Source organism: Bos grunniens, chromosome 18 (assembly GCF_055505025.1).
Source record: "Bos grunniens cultivar Pamir isolate PY7600 chromosome 18, Bosgru_T2T1.0, whole genome shotgun sequence".
Lineage (NCBI taxonomy): Eukaryota > Metazoa > Chordata > Mammalia > Artiodactyla > Bovidae > Bos > Bos grunniens.
Window position 1 is genome coordinate 39,108,885 of NC_141182.1, and position 23,313 is coordinate 39,132,197.

General features: G+C 42.2%; 1 protein-coding gene across 1 annotated transcript in view; it reads left to right on the forward strand.

Annotated features, from left to right (window-relative positions):
• The first annotated feature begins 7,784 nt into the window (after nucleotides 1-7,784).
• PMFBP1 (polyamine modulated factor 1 binding protein 1) overlaps nucleotides 7,785-23,313 on the forward strand; it is a 49,518-nt gene continuing 33,989 nt past the window's right edge. Inside the window, exons 1-2 of the mRNA XM_086351585.1 lie at nucleotides 7,785-7,835; nucleotides 14,614-14,769. Of these exons, the coding sequence (XP_086207711.1) occupies nucleotides 7,785-7,835; nucleotides 14,614-14,769 (207 nt within the window). The remainder of the gene's footprint in view (nucleotides 7,836-14,613; nucleotides 14,770-23,313) is intronic.

Below are 23,313 nucleotides of genomic sequence, written 5' to 3' on the forward strand. Positions count from 1 at the left end.
GAAACCCTTAACAACTTGCTGTAGTGCTAATGTGGCCAGAGCAACGAGCCAAGTTCTTCCCACACCCGTTCACTTCTCTCCATTTTGCAGTGTACAGAACCATTCTCCATTCTAGGAGGAGAGTCAGTTTGGATCCCAACCAAACACCTCTTTCATTTGTCACTTTTTTGCAGAGTTTGTCCAGTACTGCCTCCTGCCTGTTTTCATCTAGAAGTATTTTATCACTGTTCTTATTATCAACAGTACTTTATTTACATTTCTAATTACTTTACAGGCCCATTTCTGCCCCTATCTCCATCCCTCCCATTCCAGAGAAAGACGAAAATTTTCTCCTCCCCTGGGAGCCAAGAATCTGCATTGCCGATGAGGTTGCAAATTCAGACACAATAAACAGAATTAAGAAAAACTGAGCTGGCATTTGACAGAAATTGTAAAATGACACTCAGAAATGTTGCTCTTGTGGAAATTACTGATATTAAAATATAAATCAGTGTCTTGTGTTTCCCGAAGCACCAGGGGCTCTATTAGGTTATGCAGTTTGATTGCTGAGCTGAACCTAAGAGACTTGGCAGTTCAGTGCTGAAGTTATACCAAAGAATTTAACCCCTCTCCTGCTGGAGAGCAGGCACTCAGGCAAATGCTCGTGAATCATAGCATCTCCAAGAGGCCTGGGCTTCTCCACTGAATCATTTGAAACCTGCAAGAAGGTGGAGGGGGTTAACATGAGGAGAGAAGGTAAAGGAATTGTGGAAAATCCTTTCTCGAGATAAGAATCTTATTGTATGATATCAGGAAGAAAGCAGCAAAGGGCAACTCAAGAAGCAGATTCTATGAAATTTTTTATTAGTTATAACAGGGAAATAGTAACTCAGGAGACACCAACATAACCAAATGACCAAGGTCAATATCATCGGTAATAAGATATACTGATGGTGTGTAAGAGGCTAACAACTGGGGACGCTGAGGAAAGGGTATATAGCAACTCTCTGTACTATGTCTGCAACTTTTCTGAAAATCTAGCTTTATTTCAAAGAGGTCTGTGTGTTCCTGTTTTTTTCACCAAAGTTGACCACTGCTACCTTTGTGGAGAGATAAAGCAAATCACAAATAGCCTAATAAAGGCAGATTTTGTTGCCTTTAAAAAGTGAATAGTTAAGGACTTCCCTGGTGGCCCAGTGGCTATTAATCTGCTTTCCAGTGCAAGGGACACGGATTCAATCCCTGGTTGGGGAACTAAGATCCCACATGCCAGGGGGCAAGTGCCAAGCCCGAGCTCTCTAGAATCTGCGCACCGCAACTAAGACCTAATGCAGGCAGATAAGTGAATATTTTTTTAAGTGAACAGATTAAGTGCCACAGGAGCCTGAGGGGTTACCTACCTGGCAAGGCTGCTATGAGAATTGTTGTTCTTTATGTTTGGTACAGTGCCTCACATATAGTAGCTGCCACACAAGTGTTGATAAGTGCATGTGGTTGGAAAGAAGATGACAGAAATGGCTACTGAGTTGGGTCTTGAAAGTGTGTGTATTTTGGACAGACAGAAAGAAGATGCCTCATATTTGAAAAAGAAAAATACTGAGAAATCAGGTGGGAGAGTTTTCAGTATGTCAGTTTATCCTAAGGGTAACCAAGATTAGATGGAGTATGTGCTTCAAAAGAGGATATTTTACTAAATGGCATGGGAATAATGATGGTGGCAGTAGGAGGACTAAGTATGTTGCTCCCTTCCCCACCCTGGATCTTTGTACTCCATACATCAAGTGGAAAAAGAGAAAGAGTGAAACAAAGAGACTGTATCAAGAGAAAACCAAGTCAAGGAAGAGAAAGGAACATTTGAGAAAAATGTTCATGGGGTCAAAGAGTTGGTCCACAATGAAACACAGGTTCCAAAATGTAGAAGCAGCTAGTGGAGGTGCTATAAACGGAGAGTGAGTTGTGAAGAGGTCTCTTGAAGAGGACTGTAATTAAGGGTACTTTATCCTTTTGCATTAGATTTAACTGCTTAAAAATAGAAAAAATCCAAAACAACCATGACTAAAGATAGAAGTCACTTAAATGATAGAAATTTCTCCAGTGGTTAGGGCTCTGTGATTCCACTGCAATAGGAGCAGTTTCGATCTCTGGTTGAGACACTAAGATCTCACATGCCGCGAGATGTGATGATAAATAAATACATAAATAAATTTAAAGTTGCTCTTTCTCTGTCTCCAGGGCTGGCATGGTGGTTCCATACCATCAAAGACCTAGGTTCTACGTCTATGAGCATCACATCATATCCCAGATGGTTGCTGGAGCACCAGCCCCTAAATCATCATTCCAAACAACCGGAAAGGAAGAAGGAACAAAAAGCTGTACACTACTCTTTAGGATTTCCAGGAAGTCCCCACAATATTTCATCTTACGTCTTATTGGCCAAAACTTAGACATATAGCCATGCTTGGCTACCAGAGAGGCTGGGATAGGTAGTCTTTTGGATGAGTACATAGACACCCTGAGAAAGGTTCTGTTACAATGAAAGATTTATAGTATGGATATTGGAACAGACAACTGACAGCCTCTGTGAGAAGAGCTAGCTGTAGGGAGAGATTTTCACCTGTAGCAATGAGTATGATAAATCCTGGGACCCCTTCTCTTGTTCCTTCAAGACCCTTGTTTCTTTAGCCATTCCAAAGTCTCCTTTAGAAGACCCAACTGGCCCTTCTTCCTCTCCAGAATAGCCTCAGTCATCGGGTTGGACTAGTCAGTAACCTTGGTGTCAGGTTCCTGTCACTAAGTCATGGCGCAGAATCCCTAACCTAAGCAAAACCATCCCCTTCTCCCACCTCTGCTTCTCAGATATGCACTACACGACCAGAGATTATTTTCTTTTTGAACTGGATTTGGATCCAAAGAAGTAGATCATTCATGCCAGGCCTCCACACATGTCTATGTCTATGAGCTCTTGGCAGAAGCAATTTATTGTACAAGGGGCATCCTGTCAGTTCATGGTGTTCACGTATTTGTAAACTGGAAGAAATATTGAACATCATTTCAATAATTAAGACCCCTAGGAGTCGTCACCCTTTTATATTGGTGTGTGCGTGCGTGCTAGTCACTTCAGTCATGTCTGACTCTTTATGACCCTATGGACCATAGCCCGCCAGGTTCCTCTGTCCATGGGATTCTCCTGGCAAGAATACTGAAGTGTGTAGCCATTCCCTTCTCCAAGGGATTTCCCCGACCCAGGGATCAAACCCATGTCTCTTATGTCTCCTGCATTGGTAGATGGGTTCTTTACCACTAGTTTTTATTGGTTCAGTTCAGTTCAGTTCAGTCGCTCAGTTGTGTCTGACTCTTCGCGACCCCATGAATTGCAGCATGCCAGGCCTCCCTGTCCATCACCAACTCCCGGAGTTCACTCAGACTCACGTCCATCAAGTCAGTGATGCCATCCAGCCATCTCATCCCCTTATCCTCCTGCCCCCAATCCCTCCCAGCATCAGAGCCTTTTCCAATGAGTCAACTCTTCGCATGAGGTGGCCAAAGTACTGGAGTTTCAGCTTCAGCATCATTCCCTCCAAAGAAATCCCAGGGCTGGTCTCCTTCAGAATGGACTGGTTGGATCTTCTTGCAGTCCAAGGGACTCTCAAGAGTCTTCTCCATCACCACAGTTCAAAAGCATCAATTCTTTGGCGCTCAGCCTTCTTCACAGGTGGAAAGACTCATGGCTAAGTGTAGGTAAACATGTTAAGTTTGATTAACCCCAAAGGATAGATTTAACTTTAAACTAAATAGTATCTCTTTCTGTGAAAACCCAGAAATGTGTCTTAAATTAAAAAAATAGATTCTTGATATTCTTCCATCTAGGTCATGAAGGAAAAGTAACAGACAGTGTTGCTTTAAGGCCAGTAGTTCATCCATATGCCCAAGCTGTGAGCAGTTTCATGGGGAGTCAGCACCAGTAATCTGTGTTGATGGCATGTGTGTAACCTCACGAAGATATTGATAGATGGTGTAAGAAGTACTAACGTGTGTTTCCCATCCTGCCCCCACTCAACCTATGTTTCATTGAACTTATTCACTTAGACCTTTTTCCTTCCTCTCCCCACAAGGTAACAAGGACTCTCTGAATTAATAAAGAGGAAAGAGAGGAGAATATGAACATAAGTTAGAGAATTTGACCCAGGTAAGGTCAGTATAATTGTCAAAAATTGAGAAAACAATAGAACCCCAGATGGATTTAGCAGTCCAGGGGCAGAAATGTTGATGCATACCAGGAGTGGGGGACAGGGAAGTGAGTGAACAAGATCTTAAAATCCTATCCCTTTCCTCTCAACTGACCTTTCTAGAGAATGGTGGAAGTGATGATGGTATAATGATGGTAGAGCGTCCAAGAGAAGAGAGCCTGAGACCAGTCTCACATGTGTGTGTGTCTTTCTGCATTAGCAGCTTCCTCAGAGGAAGAAAAAGGCCCAGAAAGCTACAGTAAGAAGATGAAGTCTCTGCAGCCTGATGACCAGCACATAGACATCTGGGCACACTCCAGCTGCGAGAGACACCCTTGACCAGGGACCAGAGCAACCAGGACCCCAGAACTGAGGCACACTCTGGAGAGACCTAAATAGGTGGAAGGAATCATGAACTGCTTCATTTTTTATCTGAAAAATGATGGCTATTTCTCAGAAATAACTAAGATTCCATTTTCTGCCATTTGGTATAAATGGAATCTAACAAAGAGATTGAGTAATACAAAAACAGTTACTTTTTCTTTGCACACTTGAGTTTATACTGCTACCCTAGTCACTGATGTGATGACTAGATGTAATATAAGTGTTTCTTGAGAATCTGTAAAGTGCTCTGTGTGGGGGCTGAGGCCAACTTCAGAGGCACAAAACATCACTAGATCCCCTGCCCAAGTTTTTGTCTTTTGTTTTTTGTGGTCCCAACTGTCACCAAGAAAAAGCCTGCTAGAAAAGCAGATGGCAGAACTTTCGAATACGCAAAGAATAGTTCCCTGGGGAGACACAACAGAATTGGAGATGCCAGTGGAGGAGATGAGGCACAAGGATGTGAAGGTCTCAACAGTGAGGCCGGAGACAATAGCACAGGTGTAGAATCAAGAGTTTGAGAAGAGAGGGGACATTCAAGTCCTGTGCCCAGAGATCAGTATCCATGGATCAGGTGGGGAGCCCCTCCCTCTGGGATGAATTCTCTCCTCTACAAAATATTTGTCCAGCCACACTAGACACACACTCCTCAGAAGGCATTGTGAAGGTTCCTGTGATCATTTTATGAAGCAGCTGAGGCTGCCCCACAGTACTCTTCCTTACCCATCTGGCACACATTACTGTCAAATGCTTCCAAACTTATTGTATAACCCTTCCCTTTTTTTTCATCATAAACACTTCCAAATTGCCCACTTCTATTGTTAATGACTCACAGGACTCCCATATTTCCTTCATGGAACACAGTTCAGCTCTCTATTTTTCCTCTAATTTATTTTACTTAGTAAATATATTTCCATGCAAATATGAGAGCCTGTGCCTGCCACTTTTCCTTCCAAATGCTCTTGGCCCTTGCAATGGTAGCTGTGGAACTCCATAGTAGATGAAACGATCATGAATTAGACAATCATTTTTCTGTCTCTGGGACAAGATTTCATTTTATTTAAGAATCATCTCCTGACAATCCAGGAAGTCAGCTTCTGTTGTTAGTCGCTCAGTCGTCAGCCTCTAGAGGAATATTATTCTCAAGGATATGTTTACTCCACTACAACCTTTGTGTGATGCTTGGGCTGCGTTCACGATTCCTGTTAAAGAAGAATGTCCATCAAGGTAGAACCAAAACAGTAAACTTTAGAGCTAGGAAAGAAAGCCATCGTTCAGTACAACTCCTCAGTTCAGAGAGGGAGAATGAAGGCTTGGAGAGATGAGTGCTTTTCCATAGGCTGCTCCTTGACTTAGGTGCTGAACTAGGTTTAGCAGCTTCCTGGCATAGAGACCTGTTCAGTGTTCTTTTAGGCCATGCTATTTTTAATCTTCTTGGCTGTATAACAGTGTAGAGTAAATGTTTATGTCCCTTCAAAACTCATGTGTTGAAATCCTAACCATCAAGGTGATAGTATTAGGAGGTGGGAGCCTTTGGGAGGTGATTACATCATGAAGATGGAGCTGTCATGAATGGGATTAGTGCCCTTATAAAAGAGACCCCAGGAGTCTCCTTTGTCCCTTCTGCCATGCGAATTTACAGCAAAAAAAAAGAAACAGCCATCTCTGAAGTGGGTCCTCACCTAATCTCCTAGCACCTTGATCATGAACTTCTCAACCTCCAGAACTGTGAGAAAAAAGTTTTTCTGTTCTTTATAAGATATGCAGTCTGTGATATTTTGTTACAGCAGCCCAGTCAACTAAGATATCTTGCATTGAAGTGATTTGTAACATTCACCAATATTTCCTCTTGAGGGTAAAGGAAGAAAGTGGGCATAGCCATAGGACTTGTTTTGGCCAATGAAATGTGAGCAGAAGTGAAGTGTGTCACTTCCACTTTAAGAACCTGTGTGTGATTCACCTAATTCCCTTTCTGCTGCCATGGCAACAGGCAGCATACTAGATGATAGAGGTTCTACTAGCTGAGGACAATAAAGAGCAGAGCCCCAGCTGACTCATAAAGGACATGTAGCACAAGTGAAAAATAAACCTTCATGGTTTTATATCACTGAGATTTGTGGATTATTTGTTACTGCGGAATCACCTAGCCCCTCCCTACTGGGTAAGCCAGATGGACATCACCATTCCCATGATGCATCTCTCTGCATGAAGCCGTAAGAGGGTAAACAATGCAGCACATCAGAATACAACCCCATAAAACATTCCAAATTCTCACCAACATTCTTTCTTCCTCTTGGCTTATATTAGGGGTGGGGTATGTGGTTCATTACAAAGAATGAGTATTTTGATAGCTTCTCATTCTTGCAACTATTCTGCAGGTAAGTGCCTGATGGAAACTTCCTCTAGTCTTAGAGTTTAAAACATAATGAATTAGATTATTTTAATAATAAGTACAGTGCATTATGACCTCACATGCATCATCCTATACTTACACACACATATGTGCAAATATCTGTGGTTTTCCTTGAGGCTTTTTATTTGGATAATTCTCAGCACTTTCCAAGTTTCCTAGCTTTACAACCGCCAATATAACAGTAAATTGACGCTGCAAAAAAACATCACATCATCAGATATTTCCAAATTAATAAGTAGAAATTAATGGAAGGGAAGATCCCCATGGAGTAGTAAGAGAGCCTGTCTGACCTTGGGTAAGTCACTTAGCCTCTCTGGGCTTCCATTTCCTCCTCTGTAAAGTGGAGACAGAAATAGTGTGTACTTCCCAGGGTTATGATGAGAATGAAGTTGATGTGTGTGCACATCCCAACTGGTTCATAATTAGTACCTAATATTAACTATATTTGTGCCATAGAATATTTAGAAACCTAGAAAGTAAAATCATTTCAGACCTTTTACTTTCCAAGAAGGATGAGTTCAGAAACTATCTAGCCTACCAACTGGTGATTTTTGGGGAAAGATGTAAAACCACGGTCCTGTCTTCCTAGCAAAGGCTTTAACACACTTTCGAAAACACAAACAGATGGATAGACAAGTAGGTATTGCCAACAGTTCAGAAATTTTTCCAGACTCCCTGCTGAGAGCACATATCCAGGTGGGAAAATCTTTAAAGGGCCAGACTAATTTATGCTTTTTCCATCTTAAATTCTTGGACTTTTTCAGGTTTATAACAAAGCTCAGAAAATGCTAAAACTTAAAGGAGAATTGAGAGGTACCAAGGAAATGAAAGATGAGGTAAGTCTTCTTACTCCTCTGTATAAAGGAATAGAGTTGCTTGAACCTTTGTTACAAGGGACATCTTTTCAAATTTCATGATTCAAAATTCCTATAATAAGCATCCTCAAATCTCAGACAGAGTTGGGCAGCAGAGCGTACATAACATATAAAAGCCCAGACTTGAGTTAGGTGGGTCTGGGTCTATATCTAATAGCAGTGTGATACTGGGCATTTTACTTAACCTCTCTGAGCTTCCTTTGCCTTACCTAGAAAATATGAATAATGAGTACTTATTTCCAAGGCTCACTGTGAGGATTAAGTAAGATACCACATGTAAAAAACCAGTGCTTGGGACTTAAGCACTTATTAAATATTATTGCCAACATTTTCTCTTTATCTGGACTGATATGGAAACAGAGTGCTCTGCTGAGTTTAATATTTCAGTCAAACTGTGTTTATGTTTTCCCTGACTTGTTCCAGAAAGGACTTAAGGGGGATGTTTTTGTTACTGTAGGGCTGTCCCACATGACATATGCTTTCTAACAGACCTCCTACCTAGAGGTAAGAAGTTTCCAAAAGAGGTGTTTCAACTCCTTTCCTGCTAGATTACTAGTGGGAGCCCTTCAGGATTCACTGAAAGTTCTGCAGGAAGAAAAAGGGTCTGATATGGCTTTTCTAGAAGGGCATTTCTTCATTCACTTGTTATCTTTGGGGCACTTCACTGTGCCAGGCATTGCTCTAAGGCCTAGGGATGAAGCAGTGAACAAAATAGACAAAGATCCCTATTCTTGTGGAGCTTACTCTCTAGGGAAATAATTTCTCCAAGGATATGTTGGAGGAAATTATATGCCAATGAGAATTGGCCTATATTCCATAGGCGGTGGATCTCTGACATAGGCCATGTGTATCCTAAGCCATATACTTATACAGGGTGTCAGTTTTTAAAGAATTTAAGACACAATAAAATATACTCAGTCTTAACTATATGAACATAATTGGATCCAAAATTTTTACTCACAGGCTAAACCTTGGGTAAGTGCCCATTAATTCCCATCTTAAGTAAATAAAAACTGTAATGTTTTTATAGATGGAAAAGTAAACTCAGGAATCAAGTTAGTAATATCAATAGCAATGTTTGGAATTACTATAGATAACTTTAAACTCTTTTACTGTAGAAGTAAACTATAAAAATTCCTGTAGCAATGTTAACTTTTAAGATTTCATGCTTTTAAAAACATAACTCTGACTACAAACTGATATGTTTTGAATGGTAGTGAGGCCTAAGGATGGTTTTCCATTGTTTATTGAAGACCTTTCTTTATCCTCACAAAAATAATTTCCCAGATAATAACTTTATGGTATTGTTGGTGGACTCCAGAATTACTCTGGAAACTGCCATCCAAGCTTTATCGTTCAAGTTCCAAATCCTGGGAAATGCTGCCATCTTGAATCTTTGTAATGCTCCTGGGGCCTGAGTGTGCTACTGAATCACAAGCTTCAGTTTAACATCAGCTCCCCCGGAAAATAAGCGTAAGACTCTCTGTCAATACTTTTTAAAAAATCTTTTGTTTAGTTCTATGTTTTGGTTGTGCCTAGTCTTTGTTGCTGCACAGGCCTTTCTCTAGTTGCAGCAAGCGGAGTTGGGGGCCACTCTCTAGCTGTGGTGCACAAGTTTTTCTCTGTGGTGGCTTCCCTTATTTCAGAGCACGAGCGCTAGGGCACTCAGGCTTCGGTAGTTGCTGCATGTGGGCTCAGTAGTTGAGGTGCATGGACTTAAGTTGCCCCAAGGCATAGGAATCTTCCCGGACCAGGGGTCAAACCTGTGTCCCCTGCATTGGCAGGCAGATTCTTAACCACTGGACCACCAGGCAAGTCCTGTCAATACTTTTGAAGCCTAGAGCAAAATTTCGTATCGTCTTTTGAAATATAGTTCAAGAAGGCATGTTCTTTGAAAAAAGACTCACTTAATCAATACAGAAAATTTGCTTCAGTAAGTAACCTATTTTCTGATAACTATCATGAATATAGTAGCAACTGCAGCATCAGCACTCATCACTTTGCCTGGTTGGTAGCTGCTGCTGCTATCACAGGCCTTCAAACAAAGTGACCAGTTTCCAACTCCTTATAAGCAAAACTGGGTACAGGCAAACTTCATTTTATTGAGCTTCACTTGATTGCACTCTGTAGATATTATATTTTTTACAAATTGAAGATTTGTGGCAACCCTATATCAAGCAAGTCTATCAATGCCATTTTTTTTTCAATAGCATTTGCTCACTTTGTGTCCCTGTGTCCCATTTTGGCTTTTGGGCAATATTTCAAACTGCTCATTGTTATATTTGTTATGGTGATCTGTGATCAGTGATCTTTGTTACTTTTGCGAAAAGATTGCAATTCGCTAAAGGTTCAGATGATGGTTAGCATTTTTTAGCAATAAATTATTTTTAAATTAAGGTATTGCAGCCATGAAATTAAGACACTTACTCCTTGGAAGGAAAGTTATGACCAACCTAGATAGTATATTGAAAAGCAGAGATATTACTTTGCCAACAATGGTCCATCTAGTCAAGGCTATGGTTTTTCCAGTGGTCAGGTATGGATGTGAGAGTTGGACTGTGAAGAAAGCTGAGCGCCGAAGAATTGATGCTTTTGAACTGTGGTGTTGGAGAAGACTCTTGAGAGTCCCCTGGACTGCAAGGAGATCCAACCAGTCTATCCTAAAGGAGATCAGTCCTGGGTGTTCATTGGAAGGACTGATGCTGAAGCTGAAGCTCCAATACCTTGGCCACTTCATGCGAAGAGTTGACTCATTGGAAAAGACCCTGATGCTGGGAGGGATTGGGGGCAGGAGGAGAAGGGGACAACAGAGGATGAGATGGCTGGATGGCATCACCAACTCAATGGACGTGAGTCTGAGTGAACTCTGGGAGTTGGTGATGGACAGGGAGGCCTAGCATGCTGTGATGCATGGGGTCGAAAAGAGTCGGACATGACTGAGCGACTGAACTGAACTGAACTGATATACTTTTTTAAATACAATGTTTTTGCAAACTTAATAGACTACAGAATATTGTAAACATAACTTCTATATGCACTGAGAAACCAAAAAATTTGTGTGACTTGATTTACTGTGATATTTACTTTATCTCGGTGGTCTGGAACCATGCCCACAGTATCTTCAAGGTTTGCCTGTATCTAAGTATGTGGTTTATGTACGTGAAACCCATTTAGCAGTGGAGGCTTGTAATTTCGGATTGTTCATGACTTCATATTTAGAGCAGGATCAGATGGCGCCTGAGGGTCAGCATTAGACTCTCAGTTCATCTCGTGTCCCAGTACTGGTTACAGAGCTCTGATTGATGAAATGTCAGATTAAATCAATTTCTACTGCATATTGATACTCAAAAGGCATCTGCCTGGAATTTAGCGTTCATAAAGTAGATAGGATTAGAAATAGTGTACAGTGACCTCTGTGCATGATATTAGCAAGAAATTAAGTTTACTGAAACCTCAGAAACACTGGCCTTTATAGAGTTCTGAGGTGAGCACAGCCCCTTCTTACAACCACTTAGAGTAAAAAATAATACATGGTTCATGGAAATCACCTTAGTACTCTCCCAGCATTTTCACTCTTATTCTGGTGAATCAAAACCCTTGTGTAATTTGGCCTTTAGGAGGGAATGGTTAGGTTCTGATTTCCAAAGCAAATTTCATGTGACATTCAGCAAAATACCTTTGTTATTCAACTGGTTTAGGGCATCCTCAAAGAAGGGATTATTTATTCCAAACTTCTTGTTTTATGAACAAAGAAATTGCCTCAGAGACTCTGAGTCAGTGCTGCTGCTGCTGCTGTTGCTGCTAAGTCGCTTCAGTCGTGTCCGACTCTGTGCGACCCCATAGACGGCAGCCCGCCAGGCTCCACCATCCCTGGGATTCTCCAGGCAAGAACACTAGAGTGGGTTACCATTTCCTTCTCCAATGCATGAAAGTGAAAAATGAAAGTGAAGTCATTCAGTCATGTCCGACTCTTAGCGACCCCATAGACTGCAGCCCACCAGGCTCCTCCGTCCATGGGATTTTCCAGGCAAGAGTACTGGAGTGGGGTGCCACTGAGTCAGTGCTAATGTCCAAATCAGATGAGATCGTGTACATTCTGAAGCCCTGGTGGTGCAATAGAATTGGGCTAGCCGGCCTTCTTCTCAGAGGACATCTAAAACTAGAAGGAGTGGGGGTTTTTTAATTGGCCTGAGAGGGTATTGAGCTTTAACATGGAGAAGCTCAAGTTGTATATCACTGGTACTTTGTTGGTGAGTCCTCGGTGTGCCCAGCTTCATACACAACAATCTGTTGACATGGTCCTCACCTAAGGATGCATATATTCAGCATCCAGGCAAGAGTATAGGGCATGTGGCACTTTCATAAAGCAAGCATTGTATGTTCACCTAATCTGCTCATAAATGCCAAAGAGAGAGTCCTGTAGCAATAGGGAATCCCTAGGCTCCCCACCCCCAAATCCCCAATGAGTCTCCATACGTATTCCCAGTAAGGAAGCCATGAGAAAAGGGCTTTTAAAAGCACTAGAATCAAACTGCTGCTCCTTGTCAGATCAAGGATTTTGTTTTCTAGTTAGAGAACAGTGTCTGTACACCTTTTTTTTTTTTAGCTGCTGTACACATATTCTCTTAAGAGAGTCCCTGGTAATTGTCTTAATGGTAATTACATGCTTGGGGCAGTTGACATCCACTGTTATTTTTCTGAAAGTGGGGAACAAGGGACAGGAGCTGGAGAGGAAGAAGGAGAGTTTTGAGATAATAAAATCCTTTTAATGACACAGCCACGCCGTTAACCTAATTAAACTGTAAAGTGGTAAAAAAAAAAAAAAAAAATGTTCAGGTACTAAATGGAAATGATGGAATAAATCAGCTGAGACAGCAGCACTTCTGGGAAACCTTCTGAATTCCGAATACTCTGACATTGAGGTGTCCGATTCTCGTGGTTATTTCTGCCCCCTCCCACCCCACCCCCAGCCTTGTGCAGAGGTCTCTTAAACTGACCTGTCCAGCAAGGCTTGATTTATGATGTCCATATCAGGTCTCCAGCTCCCCCTGGGAGTATGCCTTATAAAGCTCATATATTTAAGAAGTCAGCGCAATCAGTGGGATGTGGTGGTGGAGCACTGGCTGCAGGGCCAGGAGAGCTGAACTCTCCTCTGCTAACCACCTATGGGACCTTGGACACTATCACTTGGACCACTTTGCCATTTCTGGGCATTCATGGCTTCTGTGTGCTTTTGCACCTACAACTCTCTTAGAAGAATTGCCCTTGGGCATTTGGGGTCACTTTACTCCCAAGAGCAGAAAGCTGGAAGTCCTTGGGAGCTTACACTCCACGAGGCAGCCCTTAACCATTGGCTGGCCGATGCTGAGGCTGACAGCCCGGCTTTCATTGCATCTAATTAGGACGGGCTCTAAGGTGTTACTTAGACTCTGGAGTTCCCTGTGGAATTAGGCTGAAGCCATTCCCACAAAACTTTGTCTGAAACTGTGCCCTTCCTTAGTTTCCTTCTCTTCCCTGTCCTGCTTCCCCCATCTACTTGCTGATTTCTCTTGGGATTGTTTTCTTTAACAGATGCCAGGAATCCTCACCTAAGAGCTTGCTCTGATAATTTACACAAGCAGGCACCTACTATAAAAGCACCAGCCTCAGTTCCAACATCTAAGACTCGGAGATGGAGGTGCCTGTCCTCAGGAGTATCATGAAAAGTTTGCACAGTGATAGGACTAAACCACTGGACAGGTTCACAGAGGGCTGCTTGCTAATATCTTTTCACACCGTTGTCACCCACAACACTGGGAGTGGAAGGTGGCATCCTATATGACAGAGTCCCCACCTCCTTCCCACGGCTGTACGCCCCAACCCCACCCAAGCTACTGTGCCCCACATTCTCTATTTTGATCTTGATCACTAATTTCCATCTGACCTAGCAGTAATTAACAAATCTTCTTCACTTATAATCAAGGACAGGGATCTTATGCAATCAGTCCAGGGATTTTACATTCATTCCCATTGATACATGTCTCCAAAGAAAAGCACAAGGTTTATAGGTGTAAAAAGTGTAAAGTGTGAGTCGCTCAGTCGTGGCCAACTCATTGCAACTCCATGACTGTAGACTGCCAGGCTCCTTTGTCCGTGGAATTGTCCAGGCAAGAATACTGGAGTGGGTTGCCATTTCCTTCTCCAGGAGATCCTCCTGACCCAGGGATCGAACCCTGGTCTCCTGTATTGCAGGCAGATTCTGTACTATCTGAGCCACCAGAGAAACCCAAGTTTGTAGGTGAGGGAAGACTTTAGTTTAGTGGGTAGAAGGGAAAGTGAAGAGACTTTTCAGAAGCCACATCAACTCCAGCACTGATTCACTAGAGTCTTGACAAGTCCATTTGACATCTCACTAGTACATCTCATCAGTGGCAGAGCCATTAATATTATAGATAGCTCACCAGGTGCCTGAAATTGTTCTAGGCACTGACTTTCTCTTTAAAGCAAGGGAAACGTCTATGATGCCCCCACAGCAGTGGGTGAAGATTAATTAATGTAAATAAGTAATTGTCTGAATAATGCAGAGCACTCAGACACCTCGCAAATGGATACTGTGTAAACATTACACAGAATAAGTAATAACAGTGAAGGGTTGATGGACAAATTTCCAGCAAATTTAAAGTCTCTGTCAACCAGTGAACGAAAGTAAGCATTTTCTTGATAGTTCATAATTGATGCTTTTGTTTTTCTGACTGCCGAGGTGGGGGAGAGAGACAGAGACGTAAGCAGTCTGAACAGCAAGCTCTTGAGCCTGCAAGCTGACATCAAGAATCTACACAATGTCTGCAAGAGACAGGGGAAGACCTTGCAGGAGAATCAGCTCTGTGTGGAGGAGGCCATGATGAACAGCAGCCACGTAAGGGATTCACTGTCCACTTCCCACCTCTGCTCCCTCTGTTTCCACTTCTGCCTCCTTGGGTAGGAGAAATAATAGAAAGTTCTCCCACTGGTCATTCAAGAGCGCTTACTGAGCAAACAATGAGAGAGAACTAAACACACACACACACACACACACACACACACACACACAGATGCCATCCCTGCCCTGAGGACTTTTCAGTCTAGCTATCTTATCTCCAAGGTCATTTACATCTGAGCTCTTTTCTTTACCTGGTCTTTCACACTGAATTAGCACCTGAGGTCCATTGCCCTTAAAAAAAAAAACAAAAAGCCAGATCATAGTTATGTAGTTATGTAAAGAGAATAGCATCTCTGAGTGGATTTTACTTTATTTATTTTTTGGCCAAGTCTTGTGGCATGTGGAATCTTCGTTTCCCAACCAGAGATTAAACCTGTACCCCCTGCCTTGGGAGTGCGGAGTCTTAACCATTGGACTGCTAGGGAAGTCTCTTAATGGATTTTGGACAAACTTCTACATCACCCATGAAAATAGTAGCCATTCCACCTGCTCTGAGGTGTCACTTCCTGTCAGTGCAGCCGGAGCTCTTTATTGCCATACCTGCAGCTCTCTGCATATAAGCTTTACTTTTGGGTACAGGAGCCCAGTCACAGGACAAGCTGAAGTGCAGAAGAATTAATGCCCCTAGAAGCAGCCCTAAACCAATGACTGATGGGGAGAGGGCTGATTAGCAACCCGTCTCCCTTACTCTATTTCACTGGAGATAACTCCAGGCACGTTCTTTGCTCCTCCTGGAGTTCCTCAACGGGGCCCAGTACCAGGTGCTCACAGTGGCAACTGGGTTGGCCTCCTTTCACAGTATCCTTCCCTGCTTTGTTCATTTCCCCACTCCCGTACCTGAGTTTCCTAAAATTACCTTCCACACAAGCTACTTACTCGATGCCTGGTTCTTTGTCATAGGACTTGCTTCCAGAGGTGCCCAAGCCACGATACTCGGTAACACTTGTCCTGAACCTGTGTGAGCAGGAGGATCTCCTGGCATGATCATCTTTCTTGAGACTCTGATTTTGAACTAACCTCCTAGGCAACTCATCAGCTGAGGCAACTTCACTTCATTCTGAGGTTTTTTCTTTTTGGAAACTCCAGCTCTAAGCTCTTTAAACCAGTCTCTAAATTTATGCACACAAGCTGGGGAGCCAGCTGGGAGATGTTTTCCCAGAGTTTCCTAAATACTTTGGGTTTCCAAGACTTCCTAACTTGCAGTCGTCATTTCTACTTGGGGACTTGAGTTATTGGTGAACATGAGGCAGGTACTGGTTGCACAGATCTGTTGCCAGGCCTCCAAGTTAGCCTCCTAGGTGCAGTCAAGGATCTGGCCTCTCCTAACTGAGAGAGTTAGAATTAGAGTTAATTAGAACTCTGTTAAGAGTTCTCCCAGGACTTACTACTTCCCTATGGAAACCACAAATTATTCCTCTGTGATGCCCTAAAAATGTTAAAAGCAAAGCAATTCTTTTTTTTCAATTCTACCTTTTCTTACTGAGCACTACTGTCCTTTGGAGAAGGGCATGGCAACCCACTCCAGTATTCTTGCTTGGAAAATCCCATGGACAGAGGAGCCTGGTGGGCTATAGTCAATAGGGTCGCACAGAGTTAGACATGACTGAAGCAACTCATCACACAGTACTGGCCTTTCTGCAGTAAGTCACAAATATAGAAAAATTCATTGGATTCCTTAAATGGATCCCAGGAAGGATACTACTGTAATTTTTTTTTCTAAATATTAACATTTTTGGATATTTTCACCATTACTGTTGCAAGTTTATTCCCCCAGTCAGGGAAAGTCATGTGGCTTACAAATGTACCTGGCAACTTGGAGGGAGAAAGGTATTAAGTCCCATTTTATTATTCTAATTGCCCAAAAGAAGGTCTAACAGCTTGAAACAAGCTTTAAAACAGGCTCTTTTTTTTCCCCCAGCACTTAGCAGAGAATTTAAATTGCAGACTACACATACAAATACACAATTAGATGTAGACTTACACTCATCCACTCAGAAAACCCCTGCAAGACCTGCCTTCCACAAGGAAATATAATATGGGAACAAAGGAGGAACCCAAGGCTTTCTGAAATTTTGACTAATATCTGACAAGGAGCTGGAGAAATAAGCAAGAGGTTTAGAACACAGTTATGCAAAAAATTAAAATATGACATCAGATGTTGTGTGTGTAAAAGAGGGACGGGCAAGGTGACCTTGTAAATCAGGAATACAGTGTGCCCCAAGTCCCAGGAACAGAGAGAGCTGGGCCTGAGGTAAAGCAAGTCAGGTGCCTGGGGTGCAGAATATTAGGGCTCTCGTTATTTTTTTTAACTTGTATTTCTTTATTTTTGGCTGCACTGGGTCTTCGTTGCTGCCCGTGGGCTTCCTCTAGTTGCAGCGAGTGAGGGCTGCTATTCTCGAGGTGCACAGGCTTCTCAGTGTGGTGTCTTCTCTTGTTTCAGAGCCTCAGCTCTAGGGCTCATGGGCTCAGTAGTTGTAGCACATGGGGCTCAGTTGCCCTGAGGCATGTGGAATCTTCCTAGACCAGGGATCAAACCCGTGTCCCCTGCACTGACAGGTGGATTCTTAACCACTGGATCACCAGGGAGGTCCAAGGGCACTCATTCTTTAGGTGCCAACCCTGTACTTGTTCAGTCCTAAGATTGAATGCCTCCTTAAGATGTGCCCATCACTTATCTCACCCTAGTCCCAACCCCGGGATGAACCTCTCTAGTGATATAAGACTAAATCAGGCTTACAGGGGAAATATCTCACTTCCCACCTCAAAGATACGGAAAGAAGTTCTGACAACGACTGGGAAAAGATGGGCTTTTTCCCTTAAATGAAGAAGGATCATCAAGGATTCAGTTTTCAGAGCAGTGCCAACCTGAGACAGAAACTAAAAAAGAGAATAAAATGGTTAAAAAGTATTTTGAAAAGCTGGCTTTAGGCAAAGCAGCAGGGCCTGATGATATACTTCGAAGAGTACTTAAGGAATTGGCAGGTGTTATTACATAGCTGCTAGCGAGTATTTTTGAGAACTCAAGAGGATAAAGACAGTCCCTGCAGACTGAAAAAGGGTAAATGAAGTGCTCATCTTTTAAAAAAGGGAAAAAGGACAATCTCGGTAATTATAGACCTGTCAGCTTAACTTGAATATCAGGGAAAATATAGAACTTAACATCAATCAATTAGCATCAACTTGAAAACCACCAAGTATTGGGTGGAAACCAACATGACTTTTCAAAAGGTGAAATCATGCCAGGCCAATTAATTTCCTTCTGTGATCAAATGGCCACATAAGCAAGGAGGGAGCAATAGCTATAATCTCTTTGACCACAAGGAGAGCTGAAAAGTAGTCTAAATATGAGAACAGGTTCCTACAGGTGGCCAAGTCCTCTATTTTTTAAGACAGCTGAATCCTGGACAGAAATCAATCTGAGAAACATTGGTAGACCAGATGGCCTCCAGTATCATGTCTAACTCTGAATGGTCATCTTAAGAACTAGTCTTACTTCCATAAGATTATTTCCAACTTGCTCATTTTCTCCAGATTTCGGTTTAAAGGTCAAAGCAGAATCTAATAAAATATCTGCCTTCACTATAAAGAATTTTTTAAAAAAAAGAAGACAAAGAAGCAGCAGGAAATGCATTATGCCTTTGTGACACGGCTTCTTGGTACAGATGTAAGTGAAATTCAGGCTTAATCCATAGCATGTCATTTTCTATTCATTTAGAATTAAGAAAAATAATCTTTTGAACACTTAAGGATAAATGAGTAGAAATTTAATAAGTCTCAAATAAGTCTAGGCATTTCTCCAAGTCTTTGAAATTTGATTCCCTTAAACCCATAGGTATCTACAGTGTGCAAATGTTTAAAATCCTCATCCAAGAAAACTCTAGTTTCTCTGCAGGTATGAGCAGTTCTTGGATCTTTATTGCCAGACAAAATAGGTCAGGTGCTACCTTTGCCCTATACTGAAAAACTTTAGTGAACTCTCATCATCTGGTCCATCTACCATATTACCTCAAACCAAGATTAAACCCAGAAGATTGAACACGACCTCTGATGAAGGGATATTATTAACAATTTGCCAGTATCATTGCCAGGTTGCTAAGCTTTACACTAGGAAAAGTCACTTTTTACCCACAGGAGGCTTTAAAGTCAAAGAACAATTATGAACACACCGAGGTATAGATGATATGCTTGGAGGGGAAGCCCTAAGAAAAGAGTTTGGCTTGTTTCAAAAAGAAAAGCATTTTTTTATTCTTTTGGGTAATGAAAAGAAAATGGGGACATGGAAATAAGGGGAGGTGGAGAAAGAATATATAATAAGGAGACTGGTCAGTTTTCAACTGGGGCTTACACATCTGGCAGTAGAGTGGCAGGTCCAAATCAACAATTGCACACAAGTTCTAGAAGGACCAGAACTCCAGTTTCTTAATTTTTAGAGATCAAGCCACCTTCAACAAAGCTAAGAGAAATAGAACTGGAGCAAAATAGGTTATAGGTAGGTGCTTTACTAAAATAAGCCCTTCTGCAATAACCATACCCAGGTGTTCACCCTTTGCTTTAGTTCTACCCACATTAAGTATATTTATCCATGACCATGTCTTTCTCCAAGTAGTTCCCCACTCCACAGTTTCACCTATATAGACTGAGGACTTGGGCTCTTGAGAACCTCCCCCATGCATGTTTGTGTTCATGCACACATGCAAGCATGAGCGCACACACACACACATACACACACACACACACACACACACACATCACTCCCAAGCCCCTTCCCTCTGAACCTCATTCACACATGAGTTGTAAGAATAGCACCATTCTTATCTTGAAAAGAATGAAAACACTTAATTTAAAACATTTATTGTAAATGTTGGCAATTGTAGCTGGGTAAATAAAAAATTCAACTTTGTTTGGCCTAGGAAAGAAGTCTCATCCACTTCCCTCTGGCCACATACACCAAATGTTCAGGTCAAGGGTTCAGCTTGTCTTTGTCTGGAAATTCTTCTGCCTACTGACCATTATGGTCCATTTTATGTCTTCTCTTTCAGATTGAATTGACACAGTCAGCTGTTGTCTTTCTGGTTCTGAACTGGGTTGAGCCTCCCTGACCTTATCTGTGCTGCCCCTACCCACTCTCATTAGAGAAGATTTTTTCCTTTTGGGTGCCAACTCTTACTGAAGTAATCTCTTTAAATCTCCATCTCTCCAGGACTTCCCTGGTGGTTCAGGGGTTAAGATCCATGCTTCCAATGCAGGGTGCACCAGCTCAGTCCCTGGTCAGGGAACTAAGATCCCACATGCCATATGACACAGCCAAAAATAAAATAAAAATAAATAAAACTCCATCTCTCCAGTTACTCAGACCAAAACCATGGAATCATTCTGCCCTGGATGACCATTATCTCCCCTCATTCCACATCTAATGCAGAAGCAAATCCCGTGGAGTCTGCTTTCAAATATGCATCTAAAATCCAGCCACTTCTTCCAGCTTTTACCTTGGTCCATGCTGCTGTCCCTTCTCACCTGGATTCTTGCAGCAGCCTCCTTGCTGGTCTCCCCACTTCTGTCCTTGGCTCCCTCCAGTTTGTTTTCAATATAACAGCCAGTGTGTCTTTTGTGACATCTACAGGAGATCATGTCACTCCTCTGCTCAGTACCCTCCAATGGCCTTTCATCTCCCTAAAAGGAAAAGTTAAGGATTTAAGGATGGCCTACATGGTCCTAAAAGACCTCTCCTCCCTTTCCTTTCTCGCCTCACCTGGTACCACTCTCCCCTTACTTTCTCTGCTACAACCTGAACAAAGTGGCTCCTCAAACACCATCAGGCACCTCCTACCTCCAGGTCTTAGCACTTGCTGTTACTTCTGTCTGGAGTGTTCCTGTTGTACGTTCCCACCAGGCTTCTTCCTTGACTATCTTAACTCAGATGTCACCTTCTCGGTGTGGTCCTCCATGAGAACACTTAATTCAAAATTACAACTGCGTCCATCTTGGCATTCCTCATCTCCCTCCTCTGCTTTATTCTCCTCCATAGCACTTTTTCCTCTTAATAAACTGCACAATTTACTTCTTTAATTTGCTACCTCTCTCTCTCTCATTCCCTCTCTCCGACCCTCACTCCCTCCACACATCTCCCCCACCAGTAGATGCAGACCTCACGAAGGCAGAAATTCTGTTTTATAAAATTCTGTATCCCCATTAACTAGTAGAGTGCTTGGCACATAGGAAGTGTACCATAATATTTGCTGAACAAATTAATTAAATGAAAATATGACATTCACATGACAGCTGTTAATGTTCATAGCAGTATTATTCATAATAGCCAAAACCTGAAACAATCCAAATATCCATTAACTGGTGAACAGATAAACTAAATATGGTATAGTCACACTGTTCAGCAGTAAAAATGAACAGAATACTGATTCTTGCTACAGCCTGGATGAACCTCAAAAACATTACGCTAAGTGAAAGAAGCCAGACACAAAAGATGACATATTATACAATTCCACTTATATGAAATGTCTGAAAAGGGCAAATCCATAGAGACAGAAAGCAGATTAGTGGTTGCCTGGAGCTGGGGTAGGAATGGGAGTGACAAATGGGCATGAGGGAATTTTTGAGGTGATAGGAATATTCTAAAACTGGATTGTAATAATGGTTGTACAACTCTATAAATTTGCTACAAATCATTGAATTGTATACTTAACAGTAGTTGAATTTTATGACATATAGAGAAGATGCTGATAAAACTGTAAAAAAAAAAAACAAATTTAATTTCAGAAAAGTTTGAAAGTACTCTGTTAATTGGGCCAAGGTCACAAGCTCAAATTTTTGGGAGCCAGTTTTCATGTCTTTCTTTCCTTCAATACCTGGCTCTCTATGAATCTGTAATCTAGGCCCTATACGAGTAGACATGACCCCTGACCTTCAGAAATTTATGGTCTAATTAAAAGATAAGATGCACAGAGATCATTACAATGCAAGGCAGAATGTGAAATGCCACATTAAGGACATGCCCAGAAAGTCTATGGTATTGGTGCAAATACAGCTTTGAGGGAAAACAAGAAACAAAGCAGTATTTGGGCAGGGTTTTAAACAATGAATAGGAAGACAGTACTCAGAGAAAGGAACTAAGGGATGCCTACAAGCCAGCTTCTTCATCCACCTCTCCTTCACAAGTCACCATGTTACCGAAAGTGGGACCTGGCTGCTCACCACTCTAAAACCAATACTTGAGAGGCAAGGTTGGTGAAAGGAAAGTTTGCTGTATGTGAGAGCCCAGCAACTGGGGAGGAGGGTGGGCAGACTCATGTCCAAAGGCTGACTCCCGCCACTGACAATCAGTGGCCAAGAGCTTTTAAAGGGGAGTTTCAGGGGCATATAGATGGAGGAAAGGGGCTACATACACAAACAGCACCATCAGCTGTGACAGTCATCTTGAAGTTGGTCATGCAGTGGTCTGATCAAGCGTCATCTTGATTGTTTTAAGTATAGTTGATCTTCAGTTCCAGGGTTGGTTTGTTCCCATTTCTTTGAGGCCAGTTCTCAGAATTGTGGCAGCTTATGTCATGGCTACCAGAGAAGGCAATGGCAACCCACTCCAGTACTCTTGCCTGGAAAATCCCATGGGTGGAGGAGCCTGGTAGGCTGCAGTCCATGGGGTCACGAAGAGTCGGACACGACTGAAGCGCAGCAGCAGCATGTCATGGCTACAGTCTGGTCATCAGGTAGTTAACTTCTTCCACCTGGTGGGGGTTTCAGTATCTACAAGACAGCTCACAGGGTATGGCTCAGAATATTATCTATATAGCCCTTGAGAAGGAGCTAAAGTTCCTTGACTTTGTTTAATGACTAAGCTATTATGGTTTGGTCTTGTTGGACTACTTTCCTTTGCTTCTGCATTTTCTCACTTCTCTGATTAAACTTACGCTTTGGCTAAAGTTTTTCTACAGACAAAAGACAGGTAGAGAACATGCAGGAGAAGGACCATAGGGTCCTGCTTCTGTTTCAACTGGGAATGTTGGGCAAGAAAATATAGAAGCATCCGTGTGAAGACCTCAGTTGTACCAGAATAAACAACTCAGGGATGTGTCCTATGAGCAGAATACCTGATACAATGTAGGTGCTCAACATATGCTTATGGAATGAATGAATGAGTGAAAATTTAAGTGGGGTCTAGCAGCATTTCAGGTTGACTGTGGACTGGCAAGGAGAGATCTCTCTCTCTCTCTCTCTCTCTCTCTCTCTCTCTCTCACACACACACACACACACACACACATACAGACACACACACACTCAGCAACTGCAAGCTCATATCTGCCTTCAAGAGGAGACAGAGTCAGTGCTCAGATGTGCCTTAGCAATATCTCTGCCTCCTGTTTCCCAGCATTCCAGAAAGCTATTTCCCCAAGAGTTTGTCCTTTTATTTGGGCATTTTTAATAATCAAGTTTAGTCCAAGAACCATAACCAGAAATCCATTCCATTCCAG